We start from the raw sequence: 19,656 nt of genomic DNA, 5'->3' as shown, positions 1-19,656 counted from the left end.
GTACTTGGTGAAAAAGGCGAATGGTATGCTGGCATTTATCGCGAGAGGATTCGAGTACTGGAGCAGGGAGGTACTACTGCAGTTGTACAAGGCCTTGGTGAGACCACTCCTGGAGTATTGTGTGCAGTTTTGGTCTCCTAATCTGAGGAAAGACATCCTTGCCATACAGGGAGTACAAAGAAGGTTCACCAGATTGATTCCTGGGATGGCAGGACTTTCATATGAAGAAAGACTGGATGAACTAGGCTTGTACTCTTTGGAATTTAGAAGATTGAGGGGGGATCTGATTGAAACGTATAAAATCCTAAAGGGATTGGACAGGCTAGATGCAGGAAGATTGTTCCCGATGTTGGGGAAGTCCAGAACAAGGAGTCACAGTTTGAGGATAAAGGGGAAGCCTTTTAGGACCGAGATTAGGAAAAACTTCTTCACACAGAGAGTGGTGAATCTGTGGAATTCTCTGCCACAGGAAACAGTTGAGGCCAGTTCATTGGCTATATTTAAGAGGGAGTTAGATATGGCCCTTGTGGCTACAGGGATCAGGGGGTATGGAGGGAAGGCTAGTGCAGGGTTCTGAGTTGGATGATCAGCCATGATCATAATAAATGGCGGTGCAGGCTCGAAGGGCCGAATGGCCTACTCCTGCACCTATTTTCTATGTTTCTATGTTTTCTATGTACTGTGCCACATGGGTCTGTAACACCACCAACAAACGACTGGCCTACGATTGACCACTGCAGGTCATATGCAAGCAGCCATTGCATTGAAGATATATTTCATTATATTGTGTACAGACACATTAGGAATAGGAGTAGTCTCTTGGCCCCTCGAACCTTTGCAATTCATGGTTGATTTGATAATGGTCCGGGCATCCCATTTCAATCTACCTGCAGTAATCCTTTCCCCTTTCTCTGTGTAAGTCAGCATTTTAAACTGTTGTTAGATTCCGCTCCCACCCCCTTTTCGACGAAGGCTCATTTCCACACACTCCTAGGGTAAGGGGTGCCCAGTCTTTGCTTACACCAGTCACCGAGAAGGGATGCTCGGAGCTGGGGCGGACTTGGAGCGCCAGCGCCACGGTGCGCACGCCTCCTCTGATGGACAGGCGGGAGGCGGGAGGCGGGAGGCGGGAGGCGGGGCCGTGCTCGGCACTCCGGGGTGGGACAGGCGCTAACCCAACCCACTCCGCTTCAGCACCATGAACGAACAGGACGCTGTGGTGATTGTTTCGGCTGCGCGCAGTCCCATCGGTGAGTAGGCCCGCCGTCAGCAGGGGCCGCGGCACCTCGGCTCCCCGGCTCCGGCTGCTACCCTGCGCTGCCCGACCGGCCACTTTACCCGCTTCGCTTAGGCCTATCGTCACTGCTCAACTGAGGGAAATGTCAGCCAATCAGACCCTGCGGCATGGCTGGGATGTTGGCAGGCCGCGCGGTGATTGGCTACGATAGATCCTGCTGTGCAGTGATTGGTTGCGCCCGATAGGCAGTTTGAGAGTGGAGCACGGTGATTGGCGGAGAACTGAAGGGGTGGCTGTCAAGCTGGTGTCGGGGGTAGTGCCCGCCGCTGGCAGCTGACCGGGGGCCCGGTTGGATCCGGGTCCGGGGACTGCGGGGCAGGACGAAGGCGGAGTACTCTGGGTGCAGGCAGACAGTGAAGGTTCTCCGTAGGCGCTGATTGAGACGGGTGCTTTGCCCTGGATGCAACAAAGGAAATAGGAGCACGGTTAGTCCACTCGGCCCTTCCACTGCCACCATTCCATATGATCCTGCCAGGTTATCTACACTTTAATTTGTTTTTATTTTGAAGTACAGTATGTTAACAGGCCATTCTGGCCCAGTTACATCCATGTGACAAATTATCCTACTAACCCGTTGGTCTCAGAATGTGGCTGGAAACTGGAGCGCCCATGGGAAACCTGTGCAGTTACAGGGAGAATGTACAGACAGCGGCGGGAAGTGAACACGGTTGCGCTACGCTAACGCTGTGCTACCGTGCCGCCCCAAATTCAGCCTCTTGTTCCATCGAACGCTTGAAAATTTAATGACAGGGTTTCTATTAGCCTCTGTGATAAGGAATTCCACAAGCTCACCATTCTCCAAATGAAGAAATTGCTTGTTTCTGTCCTACATTTCTGCCCCCTTATAGTAAACAATAAATTCAACGGATAGACAAGGAAATCTGCAGATGCTGGAAATCCAAACAACACACACACACACACACAAAATGTTGGAGGAACTCAGCAAGTCAGGTAGCTTCTATGAAAGAGAGTGAACAGTTGACGTTTTGGGCTAAGACCCTTCATCAGGACTAGAGAAAAAGATGAAAGTCAGAGCGAGAAGGTGGGGGAGGAGAGGGAGAAGTACAAGGTGGTAGGTGATGGGTGAAACTGGGACAGGGGGAGTGTGAAGTAAAGAGCTGGGAAGTTGATTGGTGAAAGAGATAATGGGTTGGAGAAGGGGGAATCTGATAGAAGACCATGGATGAAAGGGGAGGTGCACTAGAGGGAGATGATGGGCAAGTAAAGAGATAAGGTGAGAGAAAGAAATGGGAATGGGGAAGGGGGGCAATTACTGGAAGTTCAAGAAATCAATGTTCATGCCATCAGGATGGAGGCTACCCAGATGGAATATAAGAAGTTGCTTCTCCAACCTGAGTGTGGTCTCATTGCGGCAGTAGAGGAGTCCAAGGATTGGTATGTTAGAATGGGAAGTAGAATTGGAGTGCGTGGTCATCGAGAGATCTTGTTTTTTCTGGGCAGATGGAGCATAAGTGCTCAGTAAAGCGGTCTCCCAATCTACATCGGGTCTCACCGATATACAGGAGGCCACACTGGGAGCACTGGATACAGTAGATAACCCCAACAGACTCTCAGCTGTTGCCACACCAGGAAGGACTGTTTGGGACCATGAATGGTAGTGAGAGAGGGGCAGGTGAAGCACTTGTTCTCCTTGCAAAGATAAATACCAGGAGGGAGATCTGTGAGGAGGGATGAATGGACAAGGGAGTCGTGTAGGGAGTGTTCCCTGTGGAAATTTTGGTGGGGGAGGAGGGAAAGGTGTGCTTGGTGGTGGGATTCCTTTGGAGATGCTGGAAGTTAAAGAGAATTTTGTGCTGGATGCGGAGGCAGGTGAGGACAAGATGAACCTATCCCTGATGGGATGAGGGCAGATGTGCACGAAATAGAAGAGATGCAGGTGAGGGCATCATTGATGGTAGAGGAAAGAAAGCCCCTTTCTTTGAAGAAGGAGGACATCTCGTTAGTTCTGGAATGGAAAGCCTCACCCTGAGAATGGATGCAGCGAAGACTGAGGAGCTGAAAGAAGGGGATGGCTTTTTTTACAAGTGATAGGGCGAGAAAAGGTATAGTCCAGATAGCTGTGAGAATCAGTGGGTTTATAAAAGATATCAGTAGATAAACAATCTCCAGAGATAGAGAGAGAGAGATCAACAAAGGGGAGGGAGGTGTCAGAAATGGACCAGGTAAATTTGAGGGCAGGGTGGAAGTTGGAGGCAAAGTTGATGAAGTTGGCGAGCTCCGAATGGGTGCAGGAAGCAGCACCAATGCAGTCATTGATGTAGCGTAGGAAAAGTTGGGAAGTGACACCAGTGTAGACTTAGAACATAGACTATTCCATGTAGCCAACAAAAAGGCAGGCGTAGCTAGGAGCCATGCGAGTGCCCATGGCTACACCTGGTTTTTGGAGGAAGTGGGAGGAACTGAAGGAGAAATTATTGAGAATGAAGACCAGCTTCCCCAGATTGAAGAGAGTGGTGGTGGAGGGTAGCTGGTTGGGTCTGATGTCTAGAAAGAAATGGGGAGCTTTAAAGCCCTCCTGTTGGGGGATGAAGATGTATGGGGACTGCACATCCATGGTGAAAGTGAAACGATCAGGGCCAGAGAACTTGAATTCATTGAAAAGATCCAGAGTGTGTGGAGTGTCATGGATGTAGGTATGAAGGGACTGAACCGGGAGGTATAAGACTGCGTTGAAGTATGCAGATGCAAATTTGATGGGGCAGGAACAAGCAGAAATAATGGGTCTACCTGGACAGGCAGGTGTGTTGATCTTGAGTAGGAGGTACGGGGTCAGGGAACTATAAGGTTACTGGCAGTTTGGAGATCCCCAGAGTTCATACAGTCAGTGATGGTGTGGGAGACAATGGCCTGGTGCTCCTTAGTGGGATCCTGTTCGAGGGGTGAGTAAGAGGAGGTGTCTGAGAGTTGTTGCCTGGCCTCAGCAAGGTGGAGGTCAGTTCAGCAGTCTGCTACAGCACCCCGCTTAACTGCGGGTTTGATAGTAAGGTTAGGATTAGTGTAGAGAGGTAACATCCTCAGTGTGGAATTGTGTGAATTTCGGAAGGAGTGAGGTTGGAATTGGAGACAGGAGTGGTGAAGTCGAGACGGTTGATGTCTTCTTGGCACTTAGCAATGAAAAGATCCAGAGCAGGGTGTCCGGGAAGAGGAGGGGGGTTGAAGATGAGAGAAGAGGATGCTGGAAATCTTGAGCAGCAAGAGCGAACCAGTTAGTAGGTTACTTACTCATTGTAAATTGTCCTGTGATTAGGATGGGTTAAATAGGTGGGGTGCTGGGCAGTGCGCCTTGTTGGGACAGGAGGGCCTGTGTGTGCCGTATTTCTTAATAAATACATAAGCCCAAAATGTTGGAGGAACTGAGCAAGTCAGGCAGAATCTATGGAGGGAAATGAACAGTTGACATTTTAGAAGGGGGTTGAATATTGATAGCTCAGGTTGAGGTGTTTGATGTTGCAGTGATTGCTGAGCTTGGCAAGCAACTTGCAGACTTTTCAACACCAGTCAAGGTGACATCCTCAGTGCAGAATTGTGTGAGTTTCTGGGAGTGCTTGTGTTTATGTAGATTTCCATTCACTTGCCTTGGTCCTTCAGTTGACTTTTCAACTCTATTGGCTCGCATTTCCTGGGCTTCTAGGGGTTCGTAGATGGTTTCGACTCCGATACGATTGTTTGCAGAGTTATCAGAAGAGAACCACACTTCTAAAAATTCCCGTGCCTGCTTCATGTTTCCCTGCGCCAGAACCTCCGCGGTGTTTCAGTTAAAACGGTGGCCTTCTTGGTCTTCATGTACCGAGATCCACAAAAGTTTGTGTTCCCATAAAAGGTGTCACTTAGAGAGCGATCCCAACAGAAAGTAGAGAGCGGTGCTGTTCCCATAAATGAACTGCCGGTGCAGAAACATTCTTTCTTGGAGTAGGACAGGGGTCGGCAACCTTTTTGCCTCTGTGGGCTGGATTGCATATTAATGAGTGGACGGTGGGCCAGATAAATGCCTTAAAAAACTTGAAATATGGGAATTATCCATTTAAATACATCTAGTTATGTTTTGCCTCAAATTAATGAATAACGCATGTTAGAAAATTATTTGTGCTTAAGGTTGCCTACCCCTGGATTAGGAGATCAAAACTACACTCCACACGAACTACTTCTCGTCAACTTGATTTCTGTGTTCAGTAAGAGTGCTGATTCTGTCCCCTGTGAAAGACGTTTTCTGTGTTAACTGCTTCCTGTGAGTGATTGGTGTAGAATCTGTTGTTGCTTATCATCTATGTTAGTGATGTAGTGAACTGATCATGTTGTAAACTGGATCAGCAAATTTGCAGACAACACCAATCCTGGGATCTAGTGGTCAGCAAGGAAGGCTATCATAGCTTGCAGTGAGATCTGAACCATTTGGGAAAAGGGGCTGAAAATGGCAGGTAGAATTTAATGCAGACAAGTGTGAAATATTACGCTTTGGGAGGACCAACCAAGGTAGGACTTATAGTGTATGGTGAGCAGTAGGCACTAAAGAGTGTGGTAGAACAGAGGGATCTGGAAATACAGGTCCATAATTCCTTGAAAGTGGCATCACAGGTGGATAGGGTTATAAAGGAGCCTTTGGTGCATTGCCTTTTATAAGTTTATTGAGAGAAGCAAGGGATGAATTGAATGGGGCCTTGACTAGATGTTTTGGATCTTCTCGAGCTACAGACAAGGTCCCAGAGGACTGTCAAGTCCTGTTAAGGAAGGGTATTCCTGGAAAGTGTAAACCTGTGAGTCTCACCTCAGGTGGGGAAGTAATTGGTGCAGATTTCGAAGAATAAGCAATTGGAAAGCTATGGCCATTAGGGGCAGTCAGCATGGCTTTACGCAGAGCAAGTCAGGTCCTAAAACTTGATTGAGCGTTTTCAGAAAGTGGCAAAGCTGATTACATAAGAACATAAGAAATAGGAGCAGGAGTAGGCCATTCGGCCCATTGAGCCTGCCCCACCATTCAATAAGATCATGGCTGATCTGTCCGTAAACTGAGCTCCACCTACCTGCCTTTTCCCCATAGCCCTTAATTCCCCTACTATGTGTCACAGAAAAATCTCAGGAGCAGCAGATGGAACAAATCAGGCCGACTCAAAGAATTGTTTCAAACTAAAGGACTTTATTTATACGTTATATAACAGAGAGCCTCTTTTCCTAAAAGCGGTGTTCAGAAGCTCTGGTTAGCTTTCAGACATGCATCATTATATAGACACAGCGTACGTAACTAAAAGCACTTAACAATAACATTGCTTGACTGTGAACTTAGGCCTAAAATCTGTACAATTTGCTTTTCCACTCAGTTTAGTGTCATCAGCAAATTTTGCTACACTACACTCAGTCCCCGCTTCCAAATCATCAATGTAAACGGTATACAGCTGCGGACCCAGTACAGACCCCTGCGGCACCCCACTCACCACTGACTGCCAACCGGAGAAACACCCATTTATACCAACTCTCTGCCTTCTATTGGTTAACCAATCCGCTATCCATGCCAAATCACTTCCTCCGACTCCATGCACCTGTATCTTATTTATAAGTCTCTTGTGCGGCACCTTATCGAACGCCTTCTGGAAATCCAAGTATACGACATCCACCTGTTCCCCTCTATCCACTGCACTCATTATGTCCTCAAAGAACTCCAGTAAGTTTGTCAAACAGGACCTGTCCTTTCTGAATCCATGCTGCGTCTGTCTAATGGAACCGTCCCTTTCTAAATGTTTTGCTATTTCTTCTTTAATGACAGCTTCAAGCATTTTCCTGACTATAAATGTTAAGCTAACTGGCCTATAGTTGCCTGTCTTTTGCCTACATCCCTTTTTAAAAATTGATGAAGGTGGAACTGTGTATGTTGTCTTCATGGATTTTAGTGAGGCATTTGACAAGATTCCTCACGGGAGGCTCATGCAGAAGATTATGCATGGGATCCAAGGTGACTTAGGCATTTACAAACAGAGTTTGCTTGCCTTTAGAAGACAGAGGGAATTACTTTGGCTGGAGGCCTGTAACTCGTAGTGTTCTGAAGGAGTAAGCACTGGGACCTTTGCTGTTCGTGATATTTATACTGTAAATAACTTGGATAAAAATGTGGATGGGCGGGTTAGTAAGTTCACAGTCAACACAAAGATTGATGGTGTTGTGGATAGCGTAGAAGACTGGCAAAGGATACAGCGGGATATGGATCAGTTACAGATAAGGACAGAGATGTGGCTGATGGAGTTTAAGGTGTTGCGCTTTGGGAGGTCGTATGTGAGGGGTAGTGCACAGATAAAGGCAGGACTCTAAACAGTGTTAATGTCCATAGCTCCCTGAAAGTGGGTATGCATGTTGATCGGGGGTAAAAAAGATATATGACATACTGGCTTTATTAATTGAGATATTAGTTCCAGAGTTAGAAAGTTGTGTTGAAGCTTTATAAAACTCTGGGACTCTGTCTCATCAGTATGGTCCACTACGGTGGTGTCACCTGCACACTTAATGCAGTTAGAGGGAATTTGGCCATACAGTCACAAGGATTAAAGGGTAAAGTCGTGTTCTGAGGACACATTGAGAATAGGCTGGTTGGGTGGTCATTGGCCGTTTTTTGTGAATCGGACACATGTGGACAACACTCCACATGATCAAGTGGAGTTCGGCGTTGTAATTGTCCTGAAACTCCTACTCCACTTTGAACTTGGAGAAACTGGTGAATAGGAAGTAGAGAAGCAGTTTCATTGTAAAATCCAGGCCCTTTATATTGCATTTTCTTCCAGTATCTGAGTGAATTTGGATGCTATGAACTTGTTTGTCTTTCTAGGTTCCTTCAATGGCTGTCTATCGAGTCTGGCTGCCCATCAGATCGCATCAGTGGTGATAAAGGAAACCCTGAAGAAAGCAAATATACAACCAGAAGATGTGTCTGAAGTGATTTTAGGGCATGTTTTTACTGCAGGTACAGTACAGCAAGTGGGTCGTAATGAAGGTGGGGTTGTACCCAAGAACCCAACAGCACATTTGAACTGAAAGAAAAATGAATAATTGCAAATGCTGCAAATCTGAAGTAAAACCTGAAAATGCTGAAAACACTCAGCAAGTTAGGCAGCATTTGCAGAGAGAGAAGCAGAGGCAGCATCAGCAATCCTTTGTCAGACTGCGAATTAGAAAAGGTACTTGAAGTTGTAGAGAGAATGGAGGCAGGAAAAAGGAAGATTATTGCGAGGACGTGTCGTCTGGTCACGTGGATTATCGGAGTAGACAGAAGGCGATACGAGAAACAATGTGCCGCTAACAGTGGGGCTGTGGGGCATGGCCACTGGACCATGCTGTATTCAGGAGCCCGAGTCACAGAGAGGTGGCTTACAGTAGGAAGTCAGCTTTCTGGTGAGTGTAACGAGTGTGGGAATGGGTCTCTGGTGAGATGGCAGAGAGCAGGGGATCCTAAGACCATAAGGCATAGGAGCAGAATTAGGCCATTTGGCCCATCGAGCCTGTTCGGCCATTCCATCATGACTGATTTATTCTCCCCCTCATCACCATTCTCCTGCCTTCTTCCCATAACCTTTGACGCCCTTACTCATAAAGAACCTGTGAACCACCACTTTAACTATACCCAGTGACTTGGCTTCCACAGATGCACCAGAGGGATGTCCGTCTAATCTGAGGCCATGCCCTCTGGTTTTATACTCACCCACTATAGGGGACATCCTCTCCACATCCATTCTGGTTAGGCCTTCCAATGCCTTATTAAGCCACATCCTTGCCTTTATATTCTATTCTGTTCAAAATGATTATTCCTCCATAAAGGTAGGACAGTCTTTTAAAGGCAGAGGTAATACTGATACATCGGAATTTATCTCACCCTCTCAATCTGCAGGGTGAATTCTATCATATGATCACTACTTTCTAAGGGCAGTGGCTCAGAATCTGGTTCAGAATTGCCTTTTCCCTAGTGAGCTCAAATAGAAACTGCTCTAACAAACTTCTCGTATGCATTCTACAAATTCCCTCTCTCGGGATCCAGTACCAACCTAATTTTCCCAATCTACCTACATATTGAAATCCCCCACAACATGCCCTTTTTACACGCCTTTTCTATCATCCTTTGTATTTTGTACCCCTCATCCTAGCCGCTGCTCGGAGGCCTGTGTATAACAGGGTTTTTTGCCCTTGAAGTTTTTTTTTTACTCACAACAATTCTACATCTTCTGATCTTATGTCACCTCTTTCTAAGGATTTGATTTCACCCTTTTACCAACAAAACTACCCCTTCCCCTCTGCCTAACTGCCTGTCCTTTCAGTACAATGTGTATGCTTGGATGTTAGTGCTCAACTGTGATCTTCCAGCCACAACTCCGTGATGCCCACAGCATCATACCTGCCAATCTCTAACTGCACTACAAGATCATCTACATTATTCCATATACTGCATGCATTCAAATACAACACCTTCAATCCTGTAATCCTCTCACTTTTTTAATTTTGCCCCCATGTTACACTTAAACTCTTCTCACTGACTACAATTTTGCCCTCTCAAAAGGGATTCTGTTGATAACAGTTGTTCTGTCAGTCACATTTTGTTATGCTTTGAGTTTTGATAGGTTTCTCCTCAGAGCTGCAGGCGGTTTATGAGCATCTGTGACTGATCCAGTGTAGTGATTGCGAAAAGTACCACGTTGGTCAAACGGGAAAAAAAGTATCGATGAAGCTACACGAGCGTCAGCTAGTGAGCAGAAGGCATGACCCACTCTCGTTAGCGTCAGTTCATGAAGATGAAGAAGGACACCATTTCAACTGGATGACAGCCAGAGACTTGACTCAAGCAAGAACAAGAAAAGAATGAGAATTTCTTGAAGCGTGGTTCTCTACAGAAGGAGCCATTAGCTAGCACATTGACATAGATCCAGCATATGAATCCTTACAGAGAAAAGAGAAATAACGACATCAACAATCAACAAATTGCCAGTAATCTCAGGACCTGAATAGTGAAGCAAAAACTTCCAATGTACCTCCCTCGAAGCTAGCCAGTCAGAATCTTCTCCTGCTAAACTGTCCAGAGTGTTTTGAACAAGCCAACCAGCCTGTGATGTCTAATCAATATCTATCTGGACCCCAGAGGAGTATGTAAGCCAGCATTTTGAGGAGAGAACACCCTCAACTGCACACCTAGTAGTTGCTTACTAGAACTAGGGGACATAGGCTCAAGATTTGGGGGAGTAGATTTAGGACAGCGGAGGAACTGCTTTTCCCAGGGCATGGTGAATCTGTGGAATTCTCTGCCTATGAAGCAGTGGAGGCTACCTCAGTAGATGTATTTCAGGCAAGGTTGGATAGGTTTTTGCATAGTAGTGGAATTAAGGGTTATGGGGTAAAGGCAGGTGGGTGGAGATGAGTCCATGGTCAGATCAGCCATGATCTTATTGAATGGTGGGGCAGGCTCGACGGGCCGGATGACCAACTCCTGATCCTATCTCTTATGTTCTGATGATGGCTTCTCGATTGGAGCGGAAATGTCTGCAAACATTTTGCCAAGCTCAGCGTTCAGCCAAACTTCCAAATAGCCTACCAATATTCCGTAATATTTCAAATCTCTATTCTTTGTTGTTTTGGACTGGAGTACTCCGATAGATTCAAACTAATTTGAGTAAATGGTGAGACTGGAAGGGTTTAGGAGAGATGTCTTTCTTTAAGGTACCACAGGCAACCTGGAGGACTGGTTCCACTACCCGTTCTCTCCCCGGACACAAACAGCTCCAACCTTTGAACAACTTGTTCCTCACTGGTTTTCTGATTGTTCGGATCTTCCGTCTGATAAGTGTGAAGCGTGAATAGGGTAAATGCCCACAGTCTTTATCCCGGGGTTGGGGAATCAGAACTAGAGATTTAAGGTGAGAGGGGAGACATTTTGGAGTGCCTAGGGGCGACTCATGTAGCAGCAGAACTCTCAATGGATACGATTAAATATTCTCGTTTCAGCCTGATGCAGCTAAGAAGCACAACTGCTTCCAAGGTCAGTACAGTCAACAAAGATGTCTTAATGAGTTTAAATGAACTTCCGCTGCTTAAAACTGACAGAAACAATGCTGATTGTGGACAGATTTGTCCTCGTGGGATTCCACGCAGGAAGGCATACAAGTGTGTTTAAGGAAACGGGGTTTTAACCTCCCAATACCGATTATCTCAGAGTTTTCAAAGGTACATTTAATGTCAGAGAAATGTATACAATATACATCCTGAAATTCCTTTTCTTCGCAACCATCCACGAAAACAGAGGAGTGCTCCAAAGAATGAATGACAGTTAAATGTTAGAGCCCCAAAGCCCCCCCAGCTCCCCCCTCCTCCCGTGCATAGGCGGCAGCAAATAACCAACAATTATCTTGCTGGCAAACGTGCAGTCTCTGGTGAATAAAGTCGATGATCTCAGAGTTAGGAAGGATGCTGAATCAGAGGGACATTAGGATCGTGTGTGTCCTTTGTTTCACAGAATCCTGGTTAACCCCTTCTGTACTGGCTGCAGCGATTCAGATCGACGGGTTTACTGTACACCGTCAGGATAGATCTATAGAGTCTCTCAAAAGCAGAGGTGGAGGAGTATGCCTCATGATCAACTCATCTTGGTGCACAAATGTATCAGTGCTGTCCCAATTCTGCCCACCAGACCCGGAATATCTAGCAGTTAAGTGCTGTCCTTTTTACCCACCATGGGAGTTCTCCGGGGTCACTCTGGTAGCAGTATACATTCCACCTCAGGCCAATGTCAATCAGGCTTTAGATGATCTGAGCAATGGGGTCAACATACATGAAACAGTGCACCCTAACGCCGTCACCATTGTTTTGGGGAATTTTAACCAGGCCAGTCTGATAAAATCACTAAGCGATTACCATCAACAGATCACTTCCAATACCAGAGGAAGCAACACACTGGACCATTGCTACACCACCATCACAAATGCCTACTGGGCTATTCCATGCCCTCAGTTCGGGAAGTCTGATCCCCTGGCTGTACTTCTACTCCCTGAGTATAAGCAGAGACTGAAGACTGCAGCACCAGTAGTGAGGACCAAGAAGGTATGGCCAAAGGAAGCACAGGAGCGCCTACAGGAATGCTTTGAATCGGTGGACTGGACTGTATTCAGGGATTCATCTTCGAACCTGGATGAGTATGCTGCAGTTGTTACCGACTTCATTAAACCCTGTGTGGATGAGTGTGTGCCCACAAAGACTTACTGTACATTCCCAAACCAAAAGCCGTGGATGAACCAGGAGGTACGTTGTCTCCTGAAGGCTAGATCTGTGGCATTCAAGTTTGGTGACCCAGGCCTGTACCAGAAAACCAGGCATGATTTGCGGAGGACTATTTCAAGGGTGAAGAGACAATTTCGAACAAGGTTGGAGGCGACATCTGATGTACAACAACTCTGGCAGAGTCAGACATTACTTCCTACAAAGCGAAACCCAATAGCATGAATGGCCTTGAGAGGTTGGTCACGACTAGACTGAACTCCTGCCTCAGCAAGGACCAAGACCCATTGATATTTGCCTATCGTCACAATAGGACAACGGCAGATGCAATCTCAATGGCTCTTCACACAGCTTTAGACCACCTGGATAACACAAACACATACATCAGGATGCTGTTCATCGACTATAGCTCAGCATTTAATACCATCATTCCCACAATCCTGATTGAGAAGTTACAGAACCTGGGCCTCTGTACCTTCCTCTGCAATTGGATCCTTGACTTCCTAACCGGAAGACCACAATCTGTGTGGATTGGTGATAACATATCCTCCTCGCTGACAATCAACACTGGTGCACCTCAGGGGTGTGTGCTTAGCCCACTGCTCTACTCTCTCTATATCCATGACTGTGTGGCTAGGCATAGCTCAAATACCATCTATAAATTTGCTGACAATACAATTGTTGGTAGAATCTCCAACGGTGACAAGAGGGCGTACAGGAGTGAGATATGCCAACTAGTGGAGTGGTGCTGCAGCAACAACCTGGTACTCAACGTCAGTAAGATGAAAGAGCTGATTGTGGACTTCAGGAAGGGTAAGACGAAGGAACACGTACCAATCCACATAGAGGGATCAGAAGAGGAGAGAGTGAGCAGCTTCAAGTTCCTGGGTGTCAAGATCTCTGAGCATCTAACCTGGTCCCAATATATCGATGTGGTTATAAAGAAGGCAAGATGGTGGCTATTCTTCATTAGGAGTTTGAAGAGATTTGGTATGTCAGCAAATACATTCAAAAACTTCTATAGATGTACCATGGAGAGCATTCTAACAGTCTGCAGATGGTTGTAAATCTATTCAGTTCCATCCTGGGTACTAGCCTACGAAGTACCCAGGACATCTTCAAGGAGCAGTGTCTCAGAAAGGCAGCCTCCATTATTAAGGACCTCCAGCACCCAGGGCATGCCCTTTTCTCACTGTTACCATCAGGTAGGAAGTACAGAAGTCTGAAGGCACACACTCAGCGATTCAGGAACAGCTTCTTCCCCTCTGCAATCCGATTCCTAAATGGACGTTGAACCCTTGAAAATTACCTCACTTTTTTAATATATATTATTTCTGTTTTTTGCACATTTTAAATCTATTCAATATACGTATACTGTAACTGATTTACTTATTTATTATTATTTTATTTTGTTTTTTTTTCTTTTATAATATGTATTGCATTGAACCGCTGCTGCTAAGTTAACAATTTTCACGACACATGCTGGTGATAATAAACCTGATTCTGATTTAATAGGACCTGATGGGCAATACATTTTTCTTCCACCCAGAGGAAGGTCCATTTATGGAATGAGCTGCCAGAGGAAGAGGCTGAGCAGAACATGTTAAAAAAGACCTTGGACATGTACACGGATAGCAGTGGTCCATGGCATATAAAAGGTTGTGAACCCTTGGTTTAAAGGGGTTGGGACCAATGCTGTAAGACGGGATTAATTCAGAGGGAAATCTTGGTTGGCAAGGCCCAGGGCCTGTTTTTGTGCTGTACATGGTCATGACTCACTGTGGCACCCACTCTAGTTTTATTAAACACTTTGTTGGCACTGCACTTGACCATGGAGATTTACTGTTGTATTTTGTCCAATGCAATGATAATTGGGAATCACCTGTTGCATGTGAGGCACTCTGCTTTGGTCAGTTCCTGCAGTTTTCCTACCTCTAACCTTCCTTTGTTCTGTAGGCGAAGGACAGAACCCTGCCCGCCAGGCTAGTGTGGCTGCAGGGATCCCCTATCAGGTCCCAGCGTGGAGCTGTCAGATGGTGTGTGGTTCTGGACTGAAGGCGGTGTGTCTGGCTGCTCAAGCCATCCTGACAGGGTGCTCTGACATTGTGGTCGCTGGAGGCATGGAGAGCATGAGCAAGGTATGGGCACCCTCAGCTCTGAAAATTAACCTTACACATCACTGGAGCATCCCCTGTGCTGCCCCTCCCGAGTCGGTAGTGACGGCTTTGGAGAGTGGCGGGAGCCTGGTGCTGAGGGATTGACGGGGGGTTGGCGTCAGTAGTTAGTGTGACAATTGACTTTCCTAAATAAATTTTTGAAAAATGCTGAGAGAAGTATATAACCCCTCACCCCACCACTGCCCAGCAATGTGAGGCAGAAGGTGGTGTTTCAGCTACAGTGAGGTACTGCTTTGTAGAAGGTTGCCTAAAGTTCAAAGTAAAATTTATTTTCACCACATGTATGTATTCTGATAATAAATTTTACTTTGAACTTTCTACAGCTGGAAGCTCTGGGATTTGGGGCAGAGAGCAGACAGACATGAGGGTCAGGTGGTGATCACAGACTGAGAGCAGTTAGCCGGCATACAGTCTGGGTACCAGGGTCATGGGGTTACTGTCTGCAGACACTCCTGTGCTGCATCTCCACCCTTTCATTGAGTGCGTCACAAGCATCTGTACCAGACAGACCCGTGCCAGTGTGGCTGTAACAACTGCTGGACTTTTCGTCCCCAGGCTCCACACATGGTGCAGATGAGAGCTGGACACAAAATGGGCAACGCCTCCCTTCAGGACAGCATTCTGTGCGATGGGCTGACGGATGCATTTCACAGTTACCACATGGGAATCACAGGTAAGCTTGCCACCATATCCTCTAGTCGTGACTGCTGTCTTGGGCACAAACACAACTTTAACACCTTGGCAGTGACTCATTGGAAGAATATAAGAGGAATTTAATCTTGTAAAACACTGCTGTCTCTCACTGCTCAATCCCGTTTGAGGAATTTGACTGTATAATCCAAGCCAGAATTCACTGCAGCTTTAAGGGAATACGCTGGTCTGGAGGTGCCTCCTGTCTCTAGTCCTTTAGTGTGACGATTGGAACTGCACACAGCACTCCTTCTGTGACTTCCAAGCTTCACCAAATCTTGTACCATATCCCTCTTCTTGTATACCCTCTGCTCCAGAGAACGAGGCAAGTCTTTGATGTCCCCTCTTTACCCCATTATGTACCTGTTACCTTTGGACTTTAATGCCAAGCTCCCTCTGTTCCTCAATACTTCCCGGGGATCTATCATTCCCGTGTATCCCTCACCCTGCTTCGACTTCCTAAAATGCATCACCTCACTCTTATTAGGATTCAATTCAATCTGCCAATGCTGTGACATTTTTGTCAAGGATGAGGTTACAGAGTACCTGGAGGCACATGACAAGATAGGCAGAACTCAGCATAGATTTCTTAAAGGAACATCCTGTTTGACAAACCTATTACAATGTTTTGAGGAAATTACAAGTAGACTAGACAAGGGAGATGCAGTGGATATTGTATATTTGGATTTTCAGAAAGTCTTTGACAAGGTGCCACACATGAGGCTACTTAACAAGATAAGAGTCCATGGAATTATGGGAAAGTTACATACGTGGATAGGGCGTTGGCTGATTGGCAAGAAACAGACAGTGGGAATATTCTGCTTGGCTGCCAGTTACCAGTGGTGTTCCACAGGGATCAGTGTTGGGGCCGCTTCTTTTTACATTGTACATCAATGATTTAGATTATGGAATATAGAAACATAGAAACATAGAAAATAGGTGCAGGAGTAGGCCATTCGGCCCTTCGAGCCTGCACCGCCATTTATTATGATCATGGCTGATCATCCAACTCAGAACACTGCCCCAGCCTTCCCTCCATACCCCCTGACCCCCGTAGCCACAAGGGCCATATCTAACTCCCTCTTAAATATAGCCAATGAACTGGCCTCAACTGTTTCCTGTGGCAGAGAATTCCACAGATTCACCACTCTCTGTGTGAAGAAGTTTTTCCTAATGTAAGTCCTAAAAGGCTTCCCCTCTATCCTCAAACTGTGACCCCTCGTTCTGGACTTCCCCAACATCGGGAACAATCTTCCTGCATCTAGCCTGTCCAATCCCTTTAGGATCTTATACGTTTCAATCAGATCCCCCCTCAATCTTCTAAATTCCAACGAGTACAAGCCCAGTTCATCCATTCTTTCTTCATATGAAAGTCCTGCCATCCCAGGAATCAATCTGGTGAACCTTCTCTGTACTCCCTCTATGGCAAGGATGTCTTTCCTAAGATTAGGGGACCAAAACTGCACACAATACTCCAGGTGCAGTCTCACCAAGGCCCTGTACAACTGCAGTAGTACCTCCCTGCTCCTGTACTCAAATCCTCTCTCTATAAATGCCAGCATACCATTCGCCTTTTTCACCGCCTGCTGTACCTGCATGCCCACTTTCAATGACTGGTGTATAATGACACCCAGGTCACATTGCACCTCCCCTTTTCCTAATCGGCCACCATTCAGATAATAATCTGTTTTCCTATTTTTGCCACCAAAGTGGATAACTTCACATTTATCCACATTAAATTGCATCTGCCATGAATTTGCCCACTCACCCAACCTATCCAAGTCACCCTGCATCCTCTTAGCATCCTCCTCACAGCTAACACTGCCACCCAGCTTCGTGTTATCCGCAAACTTGGAGATGCTGCATTTAATTCCCTCATCCAAGTCTTTAATATATATTGTAAACAACTGGGGTCCCAGCACTGAGCCTTGCGGTACCCCACTAGTCACCGCCTGCCATTCTGAAAAGGTCCCGTTTATTCCCACTCTTTGCTTCCTGTCTGCTAACCAACTCTCCACCCACACCAATACCTTACCCCCAATACCGTGTGCTTTAAGTTTGCACACTAATCTCCTGTGTGGGACCTTGTCAAAAGCCTTCTGAAAATCCAAATATACCACATCCACTGGTTCTCCCCTATCCACTCTACTAGTTACATCCTCAAAAAATTCTATGAGATTCTATAGATGGCTTTGTGGCTAAGTTTGCTGACGATACGAAGATAGGCGGAGGGGCCGGTAGTGCTGAGGAAACGGAGAGTCTGCAGAGAGACTTGGATAGATTGGAAGAATGGGAAAAGAGGTGGCAAATGAAATACAATGTTGGAAAGTGTATGGTTATGCACTTTGGCAGAAGAAATAAACAGGCAGACTATTATTTAAATGGGGAGAGGATTCAAAGTTCCGAGATGCAACGGGACTTGGGAGTCCTCGTACAGGATACCCTTAATATTAACCTCCAGGTTGAGTCGGTGGTGAAGAAGGCGAATGCAATGTTGGCATTCATTTCTAGAGGAATAGAGTATAGGAGCAGGGATGTGATGTTGAGGCTGTATAAGGTGCTGGTGAGTCCTCACTTGGAGTACTGTGGGCAGTTTTGGTCTCCTTATTTAAGAAAGGATGTGCTGACGTTGGAGAGGGTACAGAGAAGATTCACTAGAATGATTCTGGGAATGAGAGGGTTAACATATGAGGAACATTTGTCCGCTGGACTGTATTCCTTGGAGTTTAGAAGAATGAGGGGGGACCTCTAGGGTTAGGTTGAGAGTATGCGGGCAGTGGGCAGATCAGCCCTCTTGTGCTTTTTGATCTCCTCACTTGAGATTCAATTTCACGCAACCCTGCCACTTTGATCTGGTGCATGCCTTCATTAACCAGGTCCAACACTTGCTTTTCTTGGATCTTGCCCCTCCTGACAAGGGCAATCGGGTTTGTGGGGGTGTGGCCAGGATTAATCGGGGTATGCCTAGGGTTTGTGGAGGTGTGCCCAGGGATAATCAGGATGTGCCTGGGTTTGTGGGGGTGTGTGCCCCCTTGGACGTTAGGATTAGGTTTGAGTGATGGGCTGGTGGATGTATATGTGTATTAGGGTTAGGGTTAGTGTTAGGTTGAGAGTATGCGGGCAGTGGGCAAATCAGCCCTCTTGTGCCTTTTGATCTCCTCATTCAGATTCAATTTCACGCAAACCTGCCACTTTGATCTGACCCACGCCTTCAGTAACCAGGCCCAACACTTGCCTTTCATGGATCTTGTTCCTCCTGACAAAGGTAATCGGGTTTGTAGGGGTGTGGCCAGGGTTAATCGGGGTGTGCCTAGCATTTGTGGGGGTGTGGCAAGGGATAACCAGGATGTGCCTAGGGATTGTGGGGGTGTGCGCCCCCTTGGACTTTAGGATTAGGTTTGAGTGATGGGCTGGAGGATGTATATGTGTGACCGGGAGAGGTAATACTGCAGAGATTTGAGTGGTGAGGTATCAGGTGCTATGGGGATAGGCTCGTGTGGTGAAGCCAGGTTAATCTGGCCTATGCCTTTCATTATCGTGGTCTGACACCACTTGGTTCAATGAACCGGGTGTGCACTGGGACACATCATCAGTAATGCATCCTCGGATCATCAGGTGTTTCGGGTCTTTAATCATTAGACACCCTCCCCGAGGTGACCCAGCCGGAGTTGATCAAGCTCGGCTTGTGTTTTCCCATGGACCAGGATAATGAGGGGCATGTGATTCTGAGGGTAATGATATTTTTAAACATGATTACCTGGCACCTGTATGCCTGGGATTGCATGGGTTAAATTGACAGTGTTTACCGGGCATTCGGTGTCTCTGCACCTGAGTTTAGTGGTGACTTGTTTTCTGTGGACCCAGCTTGAGTTTAACTTACTGGTTCTCTCTCGCCTTTTGGGTATCTGGGCTTTTATATTGGTGTTTCATGGACCTGGAGAATGAACAGCGTGTCACTGTAAGGCTAGGTTGAGAGTATGCGGGCAGTGGGCAAATCAGCCCTCTTGTGCTTTTTGATCTCCTCACTTGAGATTCAATTTCATGCAACCCTGCCACTTTGATCTGGCGCATGCCTTCATTAACCAGGTCCAACACTTGCCTTTCTTGGATCTTGCCCCTCCTGACGAATGTAATTGGGTTTGTGAGGGTGTGGCCAGGGTTAGTCAGGGTGCGGCCGGGGTTAATCGGGGTTTGTGGGGGTGTGTGCCCCCTTGGACGTTAGGATTAGGTTTGAACATTGGGCTG

The 19,656-nt window shown here is 46.5% G+C and overlaps 1 protein-coding gene across 1 annotated transcript in view; it reads left to right on the top strand.

Annotated features, from left to right (window-relative positions):
- Positions 1-1,157: 1,157 nt before the first annotated feature.
- Positions 1,158-19,656, top strand: part of acat2 (acetyl-CoA acetyltransferase 2) — a 52,966-nt gene continuing 34,467 nt past the window's right edge. Inside the window, exons 1-4 of the mRNA XM_072265947.1 lie at positions 1,158-1,250; positions 8,124-8,258; positions 14,501-14,682; positions 15,277-15,394. Coding sequence (XP_072122048.1) covers positions 1,199-1,250; positions 8,124-8,258; positions 14,501-14,682; positions 15,277-15,394 — 487 coding nt within the window. The 5' untranslated portion in view covers positions 1,158-1,198. The remainder of the gene's footprint in view (positions 1,251-8,123; positions 8,259-14,500; positions 14,683-15,276; positions 15,395-19,656) is intronic.

This window comes from Mobula birostris, chromosome 8, assembly GCF_030028105.1.
Source record: "Mobula birostris isolate sMobBir1 chromosome 8, sMobBir1.hap1, whole genome shotgun sequence".
NCBI classification, from domain to species: domain Eukaryota; kingdom Metazoa; phylum Chordata; class Chondrichthyes; order Myliobatiformes; family Myliobatidae; genus Mobula; species Mobula birostris.
The sequence above is the reverse complement of the archived record's forward strand: the minus strand, read 5'-3'. Positions and strand labels throughout refer to the sequence as shown.